General features: G+C 52.1%; 2 protein-coding genes across 4 annotated transcripts in view; both read left to right on the plus strand.

Annotated features, from left to right (window-relative positions):
- VSX2 (visual system homeobox 2) overlaps positions 1-2694 on the plus strand; it is a 28254-nt gene extending 25560 nt beyond the window's left edge. Inside the window, exon 5 of one of the 2 annotated variants that reach the window (XM_068165516.1) lies at positions 858-2694. In XM_068165516.1, the coding sequence (XP_068021617.1) occupies positions 858-1252 (395 nt within the window). In that variant the 3' untranslated portion in view covers positions 1253-2694. The remainder of the gene's footprint in view (positions 1-857) is intronic. The other variant, XM_068165517.1, reaches the window with a different exon arrangement.
- Positions 2695-4512: 1818 nt separating this feature from the next.
- LOC137455054 (acetyl-coenzyme A synthetase 2-like, mitochondrial) lies at positions 4513-19444 on the plus strand. 2 transcript variants are annotated; one of them, XM_068165574.1, is made up of 15 exons: positions 4513-4849; positions 4934-4994; positions 6295-6391; positions 8366-8565; positions 9289-9464; positions 10741-10893; positions 13032-13179; positions 13588-13725; positions 14345-14437; positions 16011-16123; positions 16972-17098; positions 17738-17865; positions 18382-18445; positions 18775-18896; positions 18988-19444. In XM_068165574.1, the coding sequence occupies exons 1-15, from the start codon at positions 4679-4681 to the stop codon at positions 19162-19164; spliced, it is 1968 nt and encodes a 655-aa protein (XP_068021675.1). In that variant the 5' UTR covers positions 4513-4678; the 3' UTR covers positions 19165-19444. The 2 variants fall into 2 exon arrangements, with proteins under 2 accessions (XP_068021675.1, XP_068021674.1); XM_068165573.1 differs by having other exon boundaries at positions 4513-4994.
- The last annotated feature ends 28 nt before the right edge of the window (positions 19445-19472 follow it).

Here is a 19472-nt window from a genome sequence, read left to right on the forward strand (position 1 = left end):
GCTCTCCTCAATAAGGTCTGACTGCTCACCTCAAATCCCTGCTGGTTCTTGGATCCTGACCTGTTGGATCTGCCTGGGTCAGGAATTTGTCCTCATGCTTAGGCTGGCCTTAGCTTTTGACTTCTATATGGCACAAGCCTCCCTTGTGCCCAGTCTGGAACAAGGGCTCCAGCCCTTGACCAAGGCAGAAAGTCATCCAAGTCTAGCTCCTACAGCCCTGTGATAGTTTGTGAGAGTGCTGGGACCCACAATGCATTCTCCTTGCCCCAGGTCCCGGGGGAACACACTGCTGCCTCCTCCTTTTCTCAGCACCTGGGGGAGCTACATTTCTGCCTGGTTTTGCTTGGTTTTCTGTGCAATCATTGGAGATAGCAGCTACTCTACAATGCTCCTGCTCTTTGCTTCCTGCTTTCTGACCTTTCAGGCTGGTTCTGCCCCAAAACTAGTGTCTGGCTTCTTGATGACAGGTTGTCCTGTGCTTCAGTCTGTGTGAAACAGAGAGGCAAAGGGGTGGGTTGTGTGAGGAGCACGTTGATACAGGGAATAGGCAATGAGGGATCTGTCTCCTCAGCCTCAGTGAAGCTCAGGCAACTGTGCTGCTGTCTGAGACTCTTGTCCCCAACTGGGGACAAATTAGCTTCATGTTCACAGAAAGAAATGAAGGGGAGAGTAATTCTAGACCCATGGGGGCACCCCAGGGCCATGGATGCCAGGGCTGGGTTGCCCCAGCAGGCAGCTCTCTTGCCTGGGCTGCCCTCACAGGGGGCCAGAACAAGCAACTCGCAGTGACTGCTGTGTGAAGCGAGGGTTTCTGCTTTTCCTTAATTCTGGCCTCTCTTTATCTTTGCTGTTTTCAGTTCAAGATGGCTTTCCCATGCCCAGGCGCTTTTCTAAACCCGAATACCAACAATTCTTTTTAGGGATGCACAAAAAGTCTCTGGAGGCAGCGGCTGAGGCGGGGAGGAAGACGGAGGTGGAGCGCCAGGCCCTGCCCAAGCTTGACAAAGGTGACAAGGAAGAGAGGGGCCCGGATCCCAAAACCACCATTTCCCAAGAGGAACTGAGAGAAAACAGCATTGCTGCCCTCAGGGCCAAAGCTCAGGAGCACAGCACCAAAGTCCTGGGGACCATCGTTGGGGACATCCCGGCCCCAGGAAGGAAGCTGGAGACAGGGGAGGAGGCAGCAGAGGCAGAAGATGAGAGACAGACGGAGAAGTTGAACTCATCACAGAAGGAGGAGAAGCTGATATAGGAAGGCAGAGGCAGTGAAAGCCAGCCCTGACAGACACTGTGTCCTCCGGGAGTTGTGTTCCCCTTAGACTGCCAGGGTCCCCTGGCCTCCCCTGCCTGGGGAGCAGGGCCCTGGTCTCTGCATCTGAGACTGACTGGCAGGGTGCCCAAGACCTGCTCCCCTTGAGTATATCCCTGCCCATTGCTCCTCCACTCTGCTGGGCTTTCCTCATTCCCCCTTCCCCTCATTTTGGGGGACTGCAGGGTGTCCCATCATTGTTGCCACCCAAGAAGACACTGAGGCTCTGGGTCCCTCTGGGCTTGTGACCAGCTCTGGGGCTTTCTTCTCCTGCTTCAGCCCTAGACCCCATTTGTCATCTTGGCCTGAGCCTGTTCCCTGCCACCATACCCCTCCTTGGTGCACATCTCTTCCCAGTGCTGCCTGGGCTCTTTCCCCTGGCACCCCATTCCGCTGTGCCCCAGGCAGCCCCACCACCTTCCCACAGCCATTACCTCTGCCTCTGGCCCAGGCCATACAGGACAAGCCCATGGCAATGTTTGCATGAAATGGCAACTCGCCATCCAGGCTGGTTTGCACCTCCCACCCTTATCTCCATGCCCAGCACTGAGGTCTGCTGGGAAGAGGCTGCAGCTTTAGAGCAGTTGAGTTCTGCCTCCATCTGGCAGGGAGAGGCAGCTGTAACCTGCGGACATGACACCCTGGTCCTTCATAGTTTCATAGTTTCATAGTTTCATTCAGGGTTGGACTTCCTGGTACCTCGAGGTGATCCCAGTCCATATTGCTGGCTCCTGCAGGGCTGGCCACCACAGTTGGTTCTTTCTCTGCCCTGAACACCAAAGCCCTGCACTCCTGCAGAGGGGCTGAGTGGTGAATTGATTTACTGACCGCATTGTTCCAGGTGAGACAACAACATCAGCCTGATGTATTTATTGAATTAAACTTGTCCAGCTCCCCCTCTGAGTGTTAAAGGGAATGACAGCCATGCACATCCACCTTGATACATCCCATAATGTGTACATATGTCTCCCAGCCAGCCCTACAAGAGCACACCCAGACCCATGCAGCCAAACCTGCTCTGTGGTACTATCACCTCCCCACTCCAGTAAGGCATTATTCCCCCCTTCAAAAGCTGTAGGACAGTGGCTTCCAGGTGACCCTTTCTGTCCTGCTTTCAGCTGTGAGCACCCTTTCCCCAGAGCTATTCTTTTCATTCCATCAAAGGTTGAGTCCCTCCATCCAGCCCCTGTTTGTCTTTGTCTCCCAGTTGGTTGATGTGTTAGATGATAGCCCATGGTGTGTAAATAATGTATATACAGTGAGAAAATAATTCAGTATTGAGGTGTTTGAGATATGGAGCTGTAATAACTTCTAGTCATCCAGCATCTGTGATTTATGTGCCATTTTCTGTAAAAATATGAACAAGAATAAAACTAAACAGGAATACTGCCTACAAGTCCAGTCACTAATGGTCAAGGAGGGTGAATTCAGCCCAGACCAGAGGGGGCTGGATGTCAGACCTTAGCCAGAGAGAGGTGGGAGCTCCCAGGTTTCATAGAGAGAGGTCTGCACCTTCCTCCCCACCCAGTGATGGAGAAAATAGGGCTTGGATGCTGTTCTCTGTTTGAGGTGAAAGACAAAACTGACAGGGGTCTGTTTGTACCTGGGGCAGGAGCTAGGCATCATGGCATACAACTGGTCAGAGAACAGGTCACTTCAGCATCCAGAGCAAACACGGTGCTGTGGGTCATCTCATAGCACCTGCACCCTGGCATTAGAGAGCCAGGCAGCCCTTTGGGCATGCTCAGCCTCTCTGCCAGGAGCAGGCTGCAGGACCCAGCTGGTCTGAGCAGCAGAGGTGGCAGGCAGCTCCTGCAAGTGCAGGGGAGCTCGTTGAGAGGGAAGGGCACAGACAAGGATTTCCAGCAAGGTGAGCTCTGATTCGGGAGCAGTAGGAGCCCACACTGAGTTATCAGGGAAGGAGCTGAGATTTGCCCATCCTTCTGAGGGCATCTGAGGATGGGCTGATGGAAAAACCTGGTGTCTTACAAGGGGAAAAGGCTACAGAGCCGGTGTGAATAGGAAATGAGAGACTTGTGAAATGATGAGGCTGCTTGGGCTTGACTTTGTGGAGGGGCTGCAAGACCACAGGACCACTTTCCTTTGGAGGGATCCTTATCCATCTTTGTCTTGCTTTAGAACAAAGTGGGTGTGTAGTCTGGGATGAGTGCACATGCCATCAAATAGTGCATGTCTCCTATACTGATGTCCAGCCTGTTCACCAAACATATCAGCCCTGCAGTCCATGAGTAGTGTTGTACTATGAAGAGCATAGAGTAAATCTACTCTCTCATCTCAGCTGTTCATCTCATCAGTGTGCCCAGCTGAGAACAGCCCTGTTTGCAGGGAGAGGCTTTTCCTGCTCTTGTGCTCCCTAGGAAGGGAGGGAATCTGGTCAGTGAAATTCAGGAAACCTTCAACTTCTGTCTTAAAAAACCCCACTACCTGTATAGAGCTTGAAGGAAAGTGAGGCAGAAAACAAACTCTTGGAAAGCAGGGAGGCAGCTTCTCTCTGCTTCAGTGGGTGGTGAGAGGTCTCAGCTTGAGATGATGGGCTGCATTGTTTCACTTAAACCACTACCACCTGCTCCACCATGTCCTCATTGAGTATTCCTAGTTTGCTCTGGGGTACAGACCAAACTGAAGTGTTTGAGAGGAGGCAGAGAGACCAGACCAGCCTGACCATGCTGAGAGCCACCCAGCAGTGAGGTGGGATGGGATGCAATGAAATGTAGGATGATACAATATCCCTCTCTTGCAGCAGTCTGCCACAGCAGAAAAATCTTCCTTGGCCCGTGGAAGATAGCACAGCCTAGTGCTCTGCAGGGAATGGCCCTTATTTCTGTGAAGGGGATGGTCCTGTCACCCAGTCCCAGCATGGGTGGGGCACTAACTTTCATAGATGAGGAGGCTGGCAGAGGACCTGCTTGGAGGGCTGCAACCAGGGGGCTGTGGGGGGAGAGGGTATGGGGGATGAGTACAGGGAGGTGGGAGGGAAACAAGTGAGGGCAAAGCAGAGGGATCTGGAGCAAGCTGGTAGAGCCTGACCCGGGCACCTGCTGAACTTGGCTCTAGTTCAAGAGCAGCCGTCAGGACTCAGATTAGCATGAAGGTTATTTTCAGTCAAATATTTGTACAACCCACCCCTTTCCCCTCCCTTAAAGGGACTGAATTGTTTTTTGCCTTATTGGTGAGGAGGAGAGGATAGAGACAGGGGAGAAGGGTGCCCAGGCTCTCTGCCTGGGAGAGCTGCTTTGTTTCCTGTCAGCCCAGGGTGATGTAGATCCAGCTCCCCCCAGGCTGGGTGTCCCAAGTGTCTGTGAGGGCTCTAGGCACTCATCTCCTCGGTAAGAGGCAGGCACCCTTGCAATGATAACCAGGCTGCTGGCCAGGATTTACTGCCCCAAAGCTCTTCCTCAGGCTCCCAGATGCCTCCCTGGGCAGGCAGCTACACGAGCCTGGAGCCATGGTCCTCTCACTGCCTACATGCCTGAAGCCACCTCCTTCCTCGGGGCCAAGGACCACCAAGGCTTGTATAAGGTGTCAGTGGAGCAGGGGGATGCTTTCTGGGGTGCGCTGGGGAGGAGCCGGCTCACCTGGATCACCCCCTTCCACTCTGTCCAGGACTGTGATCTGCGCCAGGGCAAGATCTCCTGGTTCCTGGGAGGGCAGCTGAATGTGTCAGGTAAGGAGGGAGATGGACATGGGAGACCATCAGGTGTCTGTGAGCTCCAATCTGGGAAGGGCTTGGGCCTCTGTAACAGATTGGAAGAGCAGAGTTAGATGGTTGGTGTGAGGAGGGGGTGGGTCCCCAAAAGGTTCAGTTGGTCCTGCAGTGGCTGTAAGGATGTGGTTGATCCTAAGGGAGCAGCCAGGTCTCACTGGAGGAGCTGCAGCTGGATTGGGGTGTTCTGGGAGCCAGGCTGCTCCTTCTCAGCCTCCATGGATGTCACAGCAGTGCAGCAGGACGACAGGTAACAGCACCAAACCTCATGCATTCAGTAAGCACTAGGCTATCCCTGTCCAGCAAGGGCAGTGTGCATTCTGCAGAGAGCAAAACACAGGAGCAATGAAGGTCCCCACAGCCATGAGAGGCTCTCCTGTGGGCTGGGGCTGCTAGGGAAAGACACTTTGTTCTGCTCACAGCACTGATGGTCTCAGTTCAAAACATGAGTCAAGCCTCTTGGAAAACAGGTTTTACACATTTGGGCAGGAGGGCAGGAGTTTAATTGCCTTTGGGATTTGAGATCTTACTATTTCCCTTTGTGTGTGTTTATTTCTCTCCTGGAAAGCTCCAAATGGTCAGTAAAAAAAGCTAAGGCATTTTGCTTCACAAACAGGGGCTCCCACACCACCCCATGACTTCAGTAGTAGATTTGAGGAAAACATGGAGTGGAAAAAAGCTTCTAAGAAAGCTGCAGCTGTCAGCAGCGTGGGGAAATTACAGCCAAAGCCTCAGTACTATGTCCCTGGAAAGCCAGGGGCAGTGTACTACCGTCCCTGGCTTTCCTCCGTGGACTAATGCACCTTGCAGCCTTCCTGTGAAGAGCTTCACTTCATCCCACATTTGTTATTTAAGAGCACCGCTACTGAAAAACTGCTCTAGTCTACCCCACAGGCAACTTCAAAGCAGTGCTGGGTGGAGTGATGGCTGAGTTAATGTTTGCCAAAGCACTGGGGAGGGGACCTCAAAGGGACTTTGGGCAGTTTCTGCTCTGGACTACCTTAGCTTGTGATTAAGGGGGAAGCTGATAGTGGGGATTAGTAGGTCTTGGGGAGGTGAGGAGTGTAATGGGTTTGGGACAGTGCTTGTCATCTGCTGGCTGGTATCCACCAAAGTTGTTTCAGTGGATATACAAGGCTAATGCTGCAAAGACATGCCACAAGCTTGGCTGACCTGAAAACAGGACTGCCAGTGCTGGCTTTATGGGGGTGAAGAGGCACTGAGGGTTGCTCTAGCAATGAGACTGGGTCATCTTTTCCAGTGAATTGTCTGGACCGACATGTCCATGTAGCCCCAGACAAAGTGGCCTTAATCTGGGAGAAAGATGAGCCAGGAGAAGAGGTGCGGGTCACGTACAGGTCAGTACCCACCCTGAGCATGTGCAAGAGATGTATTGCAGCGTGCACAAACACTGCACAGGGCTGACTCACTCATGTGCTTCAGGAGAGGATGCAGCATCTCTCCACATAGATAGATCAACAACATGGTGACTGTTGGCTTGCCTGTGCTGCTTTGAGACTTCAGCCAAATACCCCTCTGAGTCTCAAGAGCTCTGTGCCCAGCTGAGAAGGCAGATGTAAGCCCCTCGTGGCAGCACTGCCATGCTTGTAGGTAAGAGCACATAGGAAAGTCACACGTGCCTCCCCAGTAAGGTTCCTAGAGTCCAAACTTGCAGGTGCATGGTCTGCAAGAGAAGTCACTTGAATGTTGGGAAGTCCCATGCTTGTGCACACATCTGCAATACTGCTGGGTTTGGCTTTCTGGGGGTACTGCTTATCTGACCCTGCTGGGTTGGTCTGAGCCTCTCACCTTCCAGCTCAGTTTGCCTGCTCTCCAAGGCTGACTTGCAGAATCCACTCTGCACACAGAACAAGTCCCTCCATCCTCTCTGGTCCACACCTCACATGACAAACATGACCTTCCACCTCTGCCAGTCTCCTTGCATGGACAGCCCATGGAGAGTCAGTGAAATGAGCCACTGACAGCCAAGATTCAGGCTGGACATGAGGAAGAAGTTCTTCACCATGAGAGTGGTGAAACCCTGGAATGGGTTGTCCAGGGAGGTGGTTGAGGCCTCGTCCCTGGAGGTGTTTAAGCCCAGGCTGGATGAGGCTCTGGCCAGCCTGATCTAGTGTGGGGTGTCCCTGGCCATGGTATGGGGGTTGGAACTAGATGATCCTTGTGGTCCCTTCCAACCCTGACTGGTACTATGGTACTATGATACTAAGTTGTGGTTTCTGGGAGGGATGCATCTCAGGAGAGGCGCTGTTTTATTCACCACCTTACTCTGGCTGTTGTTCTTTATGGTGGGACTTGACCTCCCCATATTTAGCAAAGCATGAGGCCCTGTTTTCATGGGGAAGATATATAACTTCTCATGTGTAGCCTCCAGCTTTGCAGGGTAGTGTGCTGCTCCAGCGTGCAGGCTGATAAGTAGTCATTGGGGAAGTCAGCTGAGGTTTTGTGGGCTTGTTGAAATAGAGGAGTTGCCAGTGGCTGCTCCTCATGCTGGCCAGTGAGACTGTCAGGCTCTGTAAACAGCTCATTCTGATTTATTTCTTTTCCATAAATGCTTGCCCATGTTGGTGACTGTCTCCTGCTTCCCACTGACATTTTACAGCTCTCCCATTGACATCTAGCACGGGGGGGGGGGGGGGGGGGGGGGGGGAAGGGGGGGAGAAGTGGTTAGGATGTGTAGTGATGTAGGCTGCATACCTATGACTTTGAAGCACCCCCTCTTTATGCAGTGGTGGGTTGAAATTACCCCCCAACATAAAATTGCCAGACCAGTTCAGATGAAAGGAAGTGAAGCTGTATTTACAAGCAAAACTGCAGTCTAAAATATGAAATGCAGTGAAGATGTACAAAATATCCAATATTGACATATATTTACAGTTTATAAACAACACAAGAACCCCCCTGGACAAAACCAGTGAGCTAGCAACAGCTTCCCCCTTCTCTGCTCCCTTCCTGTACAAGGGAGAAAGAAAGAGGTGAAAAGCAGAGAGTAGTTTGTGAGTACTTAGCCACAGCAGGAGCACATTCAAGGTCAGCAACAGCTAAGCAAAAGCCAGCTAGTGTCTGCCAGAGCAAAGGAGGCCAAAAAGAGAGCTAGTTTACACAACTAACTTTATGTTAGAGACCAGGCCAAGGGGTTTATTTAGACCCTATCCTTATTTTCTCTTTCACATCCAATGGTAATTTGTTTACACTCTACCACTTTTACTCAGGACCTGTGGAAAACTTTCTAGGCACAGCCTGAAACTCCCACGTATGCACAGCTGTAAGATAGGCAAGAAAGCCTCCAACTGTGCCATTGCTTCTCTGGACAGGGAGCTACTGGAGCTGACATGCCGCCTGGGCAACACCTTGAAACGACAAGGAGTGAGGCGTGGCGACAGGGTGACAATCTACATGCCCCCCTGCCCGCTGGCAGTGGCTGGCATGCTGGCCTGTGCCCGCATCGGGGCAGTGCACGCTGTGGTGTTCGCTGGCTTCAGCGCAGAGTCCCTAGCAGAGAGGATCCGGGATGGTAAGAGCCGGCGGGTTACAGGGGGACAGAGCTGAGCTTGTTGGTTCAGCAGCTGAGGAGCTCAGGGTTGTGTTGATGGCAAAGGTTTTCTGGGTAAGAGTCCCTGGGCTGACTGAAGGTGATGCACAGTAGTAAGGCAAGGAACAACAGATTCAACCTTGAACATAGAAGATTTCACCTCACATGAGTAGAAACTTCTATACAGAGAGGGTGACAGAGCACTGGAAGACGCTGCCCAGGAGGTTGTGGAGTCTCCTTCTCTGCAAAACCCACCTGGATGCATTCCTGTGCTCACTACCCTAAGTGATCCTGCTTTGGCAGGGGGGGGTTGGACTCGATGATCTCTTGAGGTCCCTTCCAACCTCTAATATACAGTGATATTGTGATACTGTGAAGGTGCCCTGCCATGATGTGGCCATGGAGCAGGGATTAGCACCCCAGAAAACTGTATGACTTCACTAAATATCTTCCAACCCATGGGATGGACTGGCTCTCTCCTTCATCCAAGGTACTGAAAGTTTGGGATGCAGAATCTTCTCTGAGGGCATGCAACACAGGCATGAATGAATGGAAAACAAAGATGAAAGCTGCTGGTTTTGCTAAATGGAGGAAATTACAGGGGCAGGGACACAGAGGGAGAGGCGCAGGGTTGTGGTAGACCCAAACTGCTGTGTCTGATGGAGAGGGGCAGAGCTGCTTATGTGGTTCTTCTGCCTTCTGCAGCCCAGTCAGAGACAGTGATCACAGTGAACCAGGCTCTGAGAGGTGGCAAGGTCATTGAAATAAAGAAGACAGTGGACCAGGCTGTGAAGCAGTGCCCAGGAGTGAAACGGGTTCTGGTTTCCATGAGGACAGACAGGAAGGTGCCCATGACAGCCCTCGACGTGCCATTGGAAGAGGTGAGAGGCTGCCTGGCTACTGCCACTTCCCCTGGACAATGTGCCCACTCTGGGAGAGGGGACATGGGGTGAAGAGAGGGTCCTGGCTGGTCATGACAGTTTTGCTGGTGTTGACATGGTGTGGGGATGCTGCCCTGCAGCAACAGTGGCAACTGGAGCTGCACATGAGTTCAGGACTGTCCCAGGAGCTGTCAGAGTGGATAACTGGTGGCTCTTCTCACAGCACCAGCCCTGTCAGGGGCAGGAACTGCAATCCACAGTGCATAGTAAGGTGAATCAGGGGCTAGAAACATCCAGACATGGGATGACATGTTGAGAGCTCAGCTTTGGATTGCCACTGCACTGGTCACACTCTGTGGTCTGAGAGCCCTGGGGCTTTTTAGTCTGGAGAAGAGAAGACTGAGAGGGGATTTAATAAATGTTGACAAATATCTGAGGGCTGGGGGTCAAGAGAGAAGGGCTAGGCTCTTCTCCATTGCACCCTGGGATAGGACAAGGGGCAATTGATATAAACTACAGCACAGGAGGTTCCACCTCAACATGAGGAGGAACTTCCTCACTGTGAGGGTCACAGAGCACTGGAACAGGCTGCCCAGGGAGGTTGTGGAGTCTCCTTCTCTGGAGACTTTCAAGACCCATCTGGATGTGTTCCTGTGTGACCTGTGCTAGATTCTATGTTCCTGCTCTGGCAGGAGAGTTGGACCCAGTGATCTTTGGAGGTCCTTTCCCTTTGGAGGTCCCTCACATCCTGTGATCCTGTGACCTGACACCCTCTGTGAGAGCTGCTGGCAGCTTGCGTCCAAGGAAGCGGGCAGCGAGGTTGCTCATGTGCCCACTATTTGTGGCACACAGGATGGCCAGGCTTCCAGTGTGGAGCACTGTTTCTGAAGAGATGAGCTCCTGCTCTGCATTTCTGTTAGCTCCCTGAAGCTGCACAGAGGTTTCCTGCCTATTCTCATCCATTCTGCAAGCCTTTAGTGCTAGAAAGGCTACCTGGATGACCTCTGCCCCAGTCAAAGCAGGGGCAGAGTAAAAATAGTTGCCTCTTACTCAGCAGGTCTGCTCTGACTGAGGAGTTTGCCAGCTCAGCAAGGCAGAAGAAAGTTCAGGCTGTAAGCAAGGAGAGGTGCCAAGGCGAGGGTGATGGTATCTAGGGGAGCAGGCTGGTGCAGGTGCTCATAGGGAAGCTTTGGGGAGAGATGTGCAGCCAGGTGTAGGGATGGCACAGGACAGCCTGTGAGACCCCAAGACACAATTGCTGTGCTCTTGCCTGCAGGAGATGATGAAGGAGGATGCATCCTGTGAGCCTGCTGCCATGGACAGTGAAGACATGCTGTTCCTTCTCTACACATCAGGCAGTACTGGCAAACCCAAGGGCTTGGTTCATTCCCAGGCTGGTTACTTGCTGTTTGCTGCTCTTACACACAAGGTAATGGATCTAGCAGTTCCTGGGTGGTGCAGGGAATAGATGTGCTGCCTTGTTGCACCTTGAGATCATCTTGATTTAGAGCAAAGTCTCTGGGAGGTCCTCCTAGGGCAGCAGCCCAATAAAGCACATCTGCCCACAGGCAGTGGGGAAGAGCAGTACATGCTCCAGAGCACAGCTTCCCAAACACAGAGTCCTCTGAGCTACCTTCTTGGCTTGCTTCCTTTTTTCACTGCCCTATCCTAGACTGAGCTATAAAGTGGGATGCTCAGCCTTACAAGGGCAATTTTGTATTACTGGGTGAAGAAGAATTAGCCAATCTGCTCCTAAAACCTCTGGCTTGCTTTCCTTATGTGTAATTATCCCAACACAGGAGATCAAAGACAGTGCTTCTGAGAGGATATGTGTAAAAGCTGGTGAGTGCCCTCAAGACAAAAGATCTATACCAGAAGAGTGTAGTTCTTCTCTGAGAAGGAAAAAGCCTTTCACCCCTAGCATGTCCAAAGCAAACTCTAAGAGTTGAATAAAAGGGTGCTGAGCAGAGTGTGGAACTGCATTTGGCCACAGGAATGTTAGCAAGGAACATTTCCTAAGGCATTATGTGGAGTACCTCAGGAGAGAGAGTTCCTCTCTGAACAGTCCCTCAACTTTGAGTCTGTCTCTTCCTGTGTGTGGCTGGAGCTGCAGCAGTGCCTCAGACCACCCACTCTATGAGCAGCCTCAGGGCTGGTGAGGTCTTCTCTGTCAGCTGCGAGTGCTGGAGGCCAAACATCCTGGGATGTGTGCAGGGGGTGTCTGGAAGCTTTTGGTTTTCCTGGAAGCTAAGCTGTCTGTACAGCTGTGCCCAGAGTGATAGGTAATCCTCTTGAGATCATCAGGGGTGGTTTGTGAGAGCCAGGGATGCCATTCCAGGATGGCAATAGAGGGAGTCAGCAGGATGTGGCCATGTTAGCACGGGAGTGCTGGCAACAGTGATGCAGGGCTGGCATGCTCAGATCTCTCGGCTGGATGAGGCAGACCACTGCTACCATAATTCACTGCTCAGTTAAAAGGAGACAGAGCAAGCAGGGGAAGTTTCTGTTACAAGCACCCTGGAGTACTTGAGGCCCCACAGTTTCCAGCTGCCAGCCTGCAGACCGAGAGCTGCAGGAAGAGATGGAAAGGTCCAAAATAGCAGGTGCCAGAGCAGAAGCCAGAAAGTGATAGACTAGTGGGAGACTGAGCCCTGGTGCTGAGTAAAGGAAATGAAGGAGGATGCTTGAGGAAGCTGGATGTGTTGCTGCCAGTCTGATGGCACTCATTTCTGCCCTGCAAAGAGCAGGTACTGTTCTTTCATGCTGCTGCCTTGCAGCCAAGGGTCTCCTGAGGAATAAGAGCAGCAGGTGGAAGAAGAGCTTCTGCTTTCTGCCTGCCTGCATAGGGCTGTGCCCACCCAGCTGAGGCAGAGAGGTGCCAGCTCCTGAGAGTAAACTGGGGTAGCTGTGGGCTGAGGCCCTTCACAGTCCCTCTGCTTGCTGCCTCAGTAGTCCTGCACTGGGCTCCTTGCTGAGCTCAAGGGTTGGCTGAACACTTACTGTGTATCTGGAGCATGTCCCTGGGGCTGGCTCATGCTGTCCTCCACCACATGGCCCTTTTCTGCAACACCCCTCCTTCCATGTGGTTATGTAGGGGTGGGGAGGACCATCCTCACCCTGAAAGTTCTCCTATTTTAATGCTTCAGGGTACTTGAATCAGCCTTGTTTGGGCACTAGCATAAGGAAGGAAAGGCTGCAGCTCTCTCATTTGGAAAACAGCAAATCTGGCTGTGTTGTGGTTCATTTTTTGTTGTTTGGGTTTTGTTGTGTGGGTGGTTGTGTGTTTGTTTGTTTTGGAGTGTGTGTTTGTGGTTTTGTTTGGGTTTTGTTTGTTTGTTTGTTTTCCCCAAGTGTCTCCTCCTTCATAAAGCACCTGACATTTATCTTTTTCTGCTGATGCTTTAAGAAACCTTTCTGCAGGAGGAAGGTGCCTCTGCAGGGGTGATGGGAAGATGCAAGGCTGCAATAGCACTAGGGCTGAGAGGGGATACACTGCTCCTGACTGTGCCTCGTGGTGTGAGGGCAGGCTCCAGCTGTACTCCTCACTGCCTCTCCTCTCTCACACAGTACGTGTTCGACTACCAGGACAGGGATGTCTTTGGCTGTGTGGCAGACATCGGCTGGATCACAGGGCACACCTATGTGGTCTATGGCCCCCTCTGCAACGGTGGCACCACAGTCCTTTTTGAGAGCACTCCTGTCCATCCTAACCCTGGTGAGTGAGTGTGTATCTCAGGGGCTGGGACTTGTCACAGCCACCCTGCAAGACCCACACTAGGTAGGCAGCTGGTGGCTTGACGCCAGAACACAGGCAGCAATGGCTCTGCTGCTGCAGGAGAAGACCATGAGCTGTGTACAGCTGAGCTACAAGGGCAAGGGTTCCTCTGGCTGAAGCTGTTTCTCCCTGTCCCTTCCTGCATCAGGAAAAGCAGCAGAGTTAGGTGATGTGGATGAAAAGGGGCTGCTTCTGCTCCTGGACTGATTTGGTCCTTCCCAATGTGGGATAAGCTTGGCCATGGCTCTAGGCACAGCCAGGAAGCCCTTGCTCTCACCTCTTCTCCCTCTACCCCGGTCTTGGGCTGGGAGGCCCTGTGTGGATGCTCACAGGTGGTTTCCATTCCAGGCCGCTACTGGGAAACAGTGGAGAGGTTAAGAATTGCCCAGTTCTACGGGGCGCCCACCGCCATCCGCCTGCTCCTGAGGTACGGCGATGAGTGGGTGAAGAAGCACGACCGCTCCTCCCTCAAAGTGCTTGGCTCAGGTAACTCCTGCTGGCATGGGCTGACGTGCCAAACCCTTGGGCACAAACACCAAGAGAAGCAGCGGTTGGAAGCAGGAGGTTGGAAGACTGCACTGTTTGGAGATGCCTCTGCAAGCAGGCCCTGAGAGATGACAAGGCTGATGAGAGGGCTTGAGCACAAGCCCGATGAGGAGAGGCTGAGGGAGCTGGGGTTGTTCAGCCTGGAGAAGAGAAGGCTCAGGGGAGACCTTATTGCTGTCTACAGCTTCCTGAGAGGAGGCTCTAGTCAGGTGCGGGTTGGTCTCTTCTCCCAGGCAAACAGTGGCAGAACAAGATGACACAGTCTCAAGTTGTGCCAGGGGAAGTTTAGGCTCAAGGTGAGGAGAAAGTTCTTCACAGAAAGAGTAACTGGCCAGTGGAATGGGCTGCCCAGGGAGGTAGTGGCGTCACCATCCTGGAGGTGTTCAAAAATGATTGGAGCCATGGTTTAGTTGTCAGGAGGTGTTAGGTATTAGGTTAATAGGTTGGACTTGATGATCTCTGAGGTCTTTTCCAACCTGGTTGATTCTGTGTGGTTCTGTGACTTGTGTCTTTGACCTGATCTTTCAGCTCTATACCCTTTTTATTTCTCCCCTTGCAGTGGGGGAACCGATCAACAAGGAGGCATGGGAGTGGTACTACCGCGTGGTTGGCGAGACACGGTGCCCGGTGGTGGACACGTGGTGGCAAACTGGTGAGATGCATACAGACCCTCTCTGGTGCTTTTAGGCTGTGCCTTGAAATTTCCCCACAGATCTTGAACAGAAACTGACAGAATGTAAATAAATTGCCATTGGGGAAAATCAGAATCACAGAAACATTCAGGTTGGAAAAGACCCTCAGGATCACCAAGTCCAACTGATAACCCTGCTCTGCAAGGTTCACCCCTAAACCATATCGCCAAGCACCACATCCAAACCACCTTTAAACACATCCAGGGTTGGTGACTCAACCACATCCCTTGGCAGCACATTCCGATCCCTGATCACTCTTGCTGGGACAAAGTTCTTCCTAATGCCCAGTCTAAACCTACCCAGTTGTATCTTGGTCTAAATAATCCCATGGGTCAGACTACTAACCAAGTTAGTTTGTATAAACTCACTCTCTTTTTGGCTTCCTCGCTCTGGCAGATACTAACTGGGGGTGGGGATTGGTCTGTTCTCCCAGGTGGCCAGCACCAGAACAAGAGGACACAGTCTCAAGCTGTGCCAGGGGAGGTTTAGGCTGGATGTTAGGAACTTCTTCACAGAAAGAGTGGTTGGCCATTGGAATGGGCTGCCCAGGGAAGTGGTGGAGTCATCATCACTGGGGGTGTTTAGGAAGAGACTGGATGGAATGCTTGGTGCCATGGTTTAGTTGATTAGATAGTGTTGGATGATAGGTTGGACTTGATGATCTCAAAGGTCTTTCTAACCTGGTCCGGTCCATTCCATTCCATTCCATTCCATTCCATTCCATTCCATTCCATTCCATTCCATTCCATTCCATTCCATTTTCTATTCCTTATTCTATTCTATTCAATTCTAATTCTATCCTATTCTAATTTGTGGTTCTGCTGGCTCTGCTGACCTTGAATGTGTTCTTGTTGTGGTTAAGTATTAACAGCAACTCTCTGCTCTTTCTCTTGTCCTGTGTACAGGGGGAGGGAAGGGAGCAGGGGAGGGGCAAGCTGTTGGTAGCCTCCTGGTTTTGTCCAGGGAAGGGTTCTTGTGCTGTTTATTAATTGTCAATGTATGTAAATATTGTATATTTTGTACATATTCATCACATTTCATCTCTTGATTTTAGTGTTGCTTGTAAATACAGCTTCATCTGCCTTCCATCTGAGCTGGTCTGGCAATTTTATGTTGGGTTAGAAATTTTCAGTCCACCATACCCTTGTTTCAGCTTCTGCTCTCCTGGACTTTGAGGGACCTGCTGAGGTTTTTTTAGACAAGTGGGGATGGTTCTTATGGACACTCTTATATGAGCAATGCTGGTCCATATACGACCCAATCTGGGCCACGAGCACCAAAACATGCAAGAGAGAAATGGCCTTCAAAGCTAACATGGAGAAATGTGGGGGAGTCGATGCTAAGGAGCAGATCTCTGCTAACTAAATGAGCAGGATCACCCTTATGCAAAGGGCCTTCCCCAGCTCTGGCAACCCCAGCCCCAGCCTGTGGCCCAGCAGAGTGCAGTGAGGGCCAGGACTAAGGCTGTTTGGCCAAGAAATGCTACCTGTCTTTCTTCTTCTTTGATGAGCATTACAGTTTCTTTTGCTTCAGAAACAGGAGGCATCTGTATCTCACCCCGTCCTTCCAATCCTGGAGCTGAAATTCTCCCAGGCATGGCTATGAGACCCTTTTTTGGGATCAGCCCCTCTCTCCTGGATGAGAAGGTACCTTTATAACCCACAGCCCAGGCACTTGCAGTGGGTACTTGTTGATGGAAGTGGAGATCTGTGCCCATGTCTTTTCTGCTCACCTCTGCCAGAGAGCTCCCTTTTTAGATTGAAAGAGGACTGTCAGGGAAGCTGTTTTTCCAACCAGTGCAGATCATAGAATCACAGAATTGTTAGGGTGGGAAGTGACCTCAAGGATCATCCAGTTCCAACCCCGAATGATGTGGGCAGGGACACCTCACACTGGATCAGGTTGCTCAGAGCCACATCCAGCCTGGCCTTAAAAACCTCCAAGGATGAGGCTTCCATCACCTCCCTGGGCAACCTGTTCCAGTGCCTCACCACTCTCATGGTGAAGAACTTCTTCCTAACATCTAATCTGAATCTACCCATTTCTGGTTTTGTTCCATTCCCCCTAGTCCTATCACTACCTGATACCCTAAAAAGTCCCTCCCCAGCCTTCCTGTAGGCCCCCTTCAGATACTGGAAGGCCACAATAAGGTCTCCCAGGAGCCTTCTCTTCTCCAGACTGAACAGCCCCAACTCTCAGTCTGTCCTCATAGCATTGCATTGTTAGCAGGCTTCTCTGTCCTGACAAGATGTGCTTGGGGTCCCTGGCACGTCTCCCCAGGGTGAGGTAGTAGGGCAGGAAGAGCCAGGCTCCCTGCAGGGACCCTGCCTCCCACCAGGGCATGCAGACATCTGCCAGGAGAGACTGAGCCGAGGGACACAGGACTCTGCTCACTGCCTTCCCTGGCCTTTCCATCACAGGGTTGTTAAACAGGCAATGACTCAAACATCCCATGTAGCTCAGCCATGGTTACTAAAACCTAACTGCTTTGCAGGGAAGTGTGCTTCTGGAAAATGACATCTCTGGAGCCCTGTGCATCTCACAAGCCTGGCCAGGTATGGCACGAACCATTTACAATGACCACAAGAGGTTTCTGGAAACCTATCTGACTTCTTATCCAGGTAAGGCGAACATGTGGCAAGTGACTGCAGAGGTGTTTAGGTGGGTAGGGTTGGGTTTGCCTGCTGGTTTTCTGCACAAAGACTAGAGAAAGTTGTACTGCTGCTTCATTCTTCCACAAACCCTCCACAGTGTTGAGGCCTTTCCTTCTTCCCATGCTCAACACCTTCAACACTGCCCTGGGAAAGGGTCTTCTCACCAACCTTCCTCCTTGGATCACACGTGGGTTTAGGGCAGTAGATTTATTTTCAGGCCCCAGTCCTCTCAAGCAGAGAGATGCCTCCTGGTGCCCCTCTTGCAAACCCTGTCAGCTTCTGTCACTCACCCAGAGGCACTGAGCAAGTCCAGGTGTGTGTGTGTCTTGATGGAAAGCAAAGGGGAAGAGCAACAGGACCACAGATTCCATGTACTGGGGTCAAATGCTCCTGGCCAGGACACTGCAGAATGATGGAAGGAACCTGATCAGGTACCAACAGGGGCAGAAGACCAACAATGAGTGTTGCAACTGCTCACCTTGAGCAGCTGAGGAAGGAGCAGAATACAAGAGTCTCGATGCCAAAAGAGGAGAAGGGGGTGAGGTGAGAGTGTGGCTGGTGAGCAGCTCACAGCAAGTGTCCATGGCATGGTTCTGGTTGCTGCAGGGTTCTTCTTCACTGGGGATGGTGCATATCGTACCAGGGAGGGCTACTACCAGCTGACAGGACGGCTGGATGACATCATCAATATCAGCGGACACCGGCTGGGCACCGCAGAAGTGGAAGATGTTGTGGTAAGAGGTGTGGGTGGGAGGTAAAGCCATCTGAGGGAACAGGGAAGGTACACTGATGGTGCTGAAGGAAGCCTCTTTGAAACACTCCAGACAGAAGTGCACTGATGCTGTAGCTCCAGGCAGCAGTGCTGGACCCACAGCCTGCCTAAGGGAAGAGCTTCCCCACTGCCTCCTCCCCTGCAGCAAGGGAGGGATAAAGCCTGATAAGGTTAATGCTCTAAGTGGGTGTATCCCAAAGTGGCAGCCAGGCACGTCAAGGAGGAGTATGTAAGCCAGTAAAGACTGGAACCTGGGGGAGCAACCCAGAGGAGTAAGTTGGAGGTGCAGAACAGGGACTAGAAGGCGTAAGCCTAAAGTAGCCAGTAGTTTTCAGACACATCTGCTGAAGCAAGAAGGGAAAAAGGGCAGAGGCCATCTGAGGCCCTGTCTTATCTCTCTGCATGCAACAGGCAAGCCAGGTCAGGCAGCCAGTCTGTCAAAAGCACCCAGCCAAACCCCAGCCCTGTTCTCTTCCAGAATCACCACGTGGCAGTGGCAGAGTCTGCTGTTATCGGCTACCCACATGAGATCAAGGGGGAAGGTAAAATGCTTGCTTTCTTACCCCTGAAATGTCTCTCCCAGGGCTCCTGCACTGCAGTGGGAAGTGGCACTGACACAACCACTGCTGGTAGCAACACTGTGCCAGCATTGCATGGCATGTTAGTGGGGATTTCAGCACAGCCACTGAAGCCTACACAAGACCAGCTGGGCTTTGCAAGCGGTTGCAGCAGCACCACGGCCAAAAGAACTCAGAGCTCAGGCTACACAGCATCCCCCGAGGCTACCAGCAGAAAGGGACCTCTCCTGGCACTAGCTGCAAGCAGGCTTCCAGTAGCATGGTGCTCTCTAACCTGGAGGTCCTTCTACCAGGAGCCTATGTGTTTGTGGTGCTGAAGAAGGAGAGTGGCTACACGCAGGAGACTCTCGCTGCCGAGCTGCGGGAGCTCATCTCGCAGAAGATTGCCAAGTACGCAGCTCCAGAGTATGTTCAGGTAACACACAGAGGCTGGCCCCGTGCCCACCCTGACCCCCTGGCCAACCCTTAGCCTTAGCTCTGCTTAGCTCTGCTTGTCCCCATCACAGGTCACACACCGGCTGCCCAAGACACGCTCGGGGAAAATCATGCGGCGAGTGCTGAGGAAAATTGTGGAGGACAAGGCCAGCGAGCTTGGGGACCTAACCACCCTGGATGACCATGAAGCTGTGCAGCAGATCATAGAAGGACACAAGAGCCTGGTGGAGGGGCAGAAGAGAAGCTAGCTTGGCTCTGCCAGCAGCCACCTCCTGCTCCTCCACTGCAGATCTGGGGCCACGTCCAGAAACGTCACTAGGCAACTGATGGCCAGAAAGTGCTCAGAGACCATTCCGCTGCTGCAGTCTCAAAGTGACCTCTCTGCAAGACAGGGGCCTTCCAAACCTCTATCTCCACACACCTGTGGGAAGCAGAGGAGAGAACACAACTCATCATAGGCAGAACAGTGAGAGGAGGCGAGTTCTGCCTCCTCCCCTCAGAGGGCCAAAAGCCCTCAGGAGTGTGCCTTGAGCCTTGCAGCAGCTGTGGAGGTAGC

Source organism: Melanerpes formicivorus, unplaced genomic scaffold, assembly GCF_026170545.1.
Source record: "Melanerpes formicivorus ecotype bairdi unplaced genomic scaffold, bMelFor1.0.p_v2 SCAF_90, whole genome shotgun sequence".
NCBI classification, from domain to species: Eukaryota; Metazoa; Chordata; class Aves; order Piciformes; family Picidae; genus Melanerpes; species Melanerpes formicivorus.

What these genes read in the sequence shown, in the direction of transcription:
- LOC137455054 (XM_068165573.1), top strand. Translation starts at nt 4,679, where the DNA reads ATGATAACCAGGCTGCTGGCCAGGATTTACTGCCCCAAAGCTCTTCCT. An exon ending in AGCAGAGAGGATCCGGGATG is followed by an intron (nt 8,566 to 9,288) that starts GTAAGAGCCGGC and finishes TGCCTTCTGCAG; the next exon opens with CCCAGTCAGAGACAGTGATC. An exon ending in CCTCAAAGTGCTTGGCTCAG is followed by an intron (nt 13,726 to 14,344) that starts GTAACTCCTGCT and finishes CTCCCCTTGCAG; the next exon opens with TGGGGGAACCGATCAACAAG.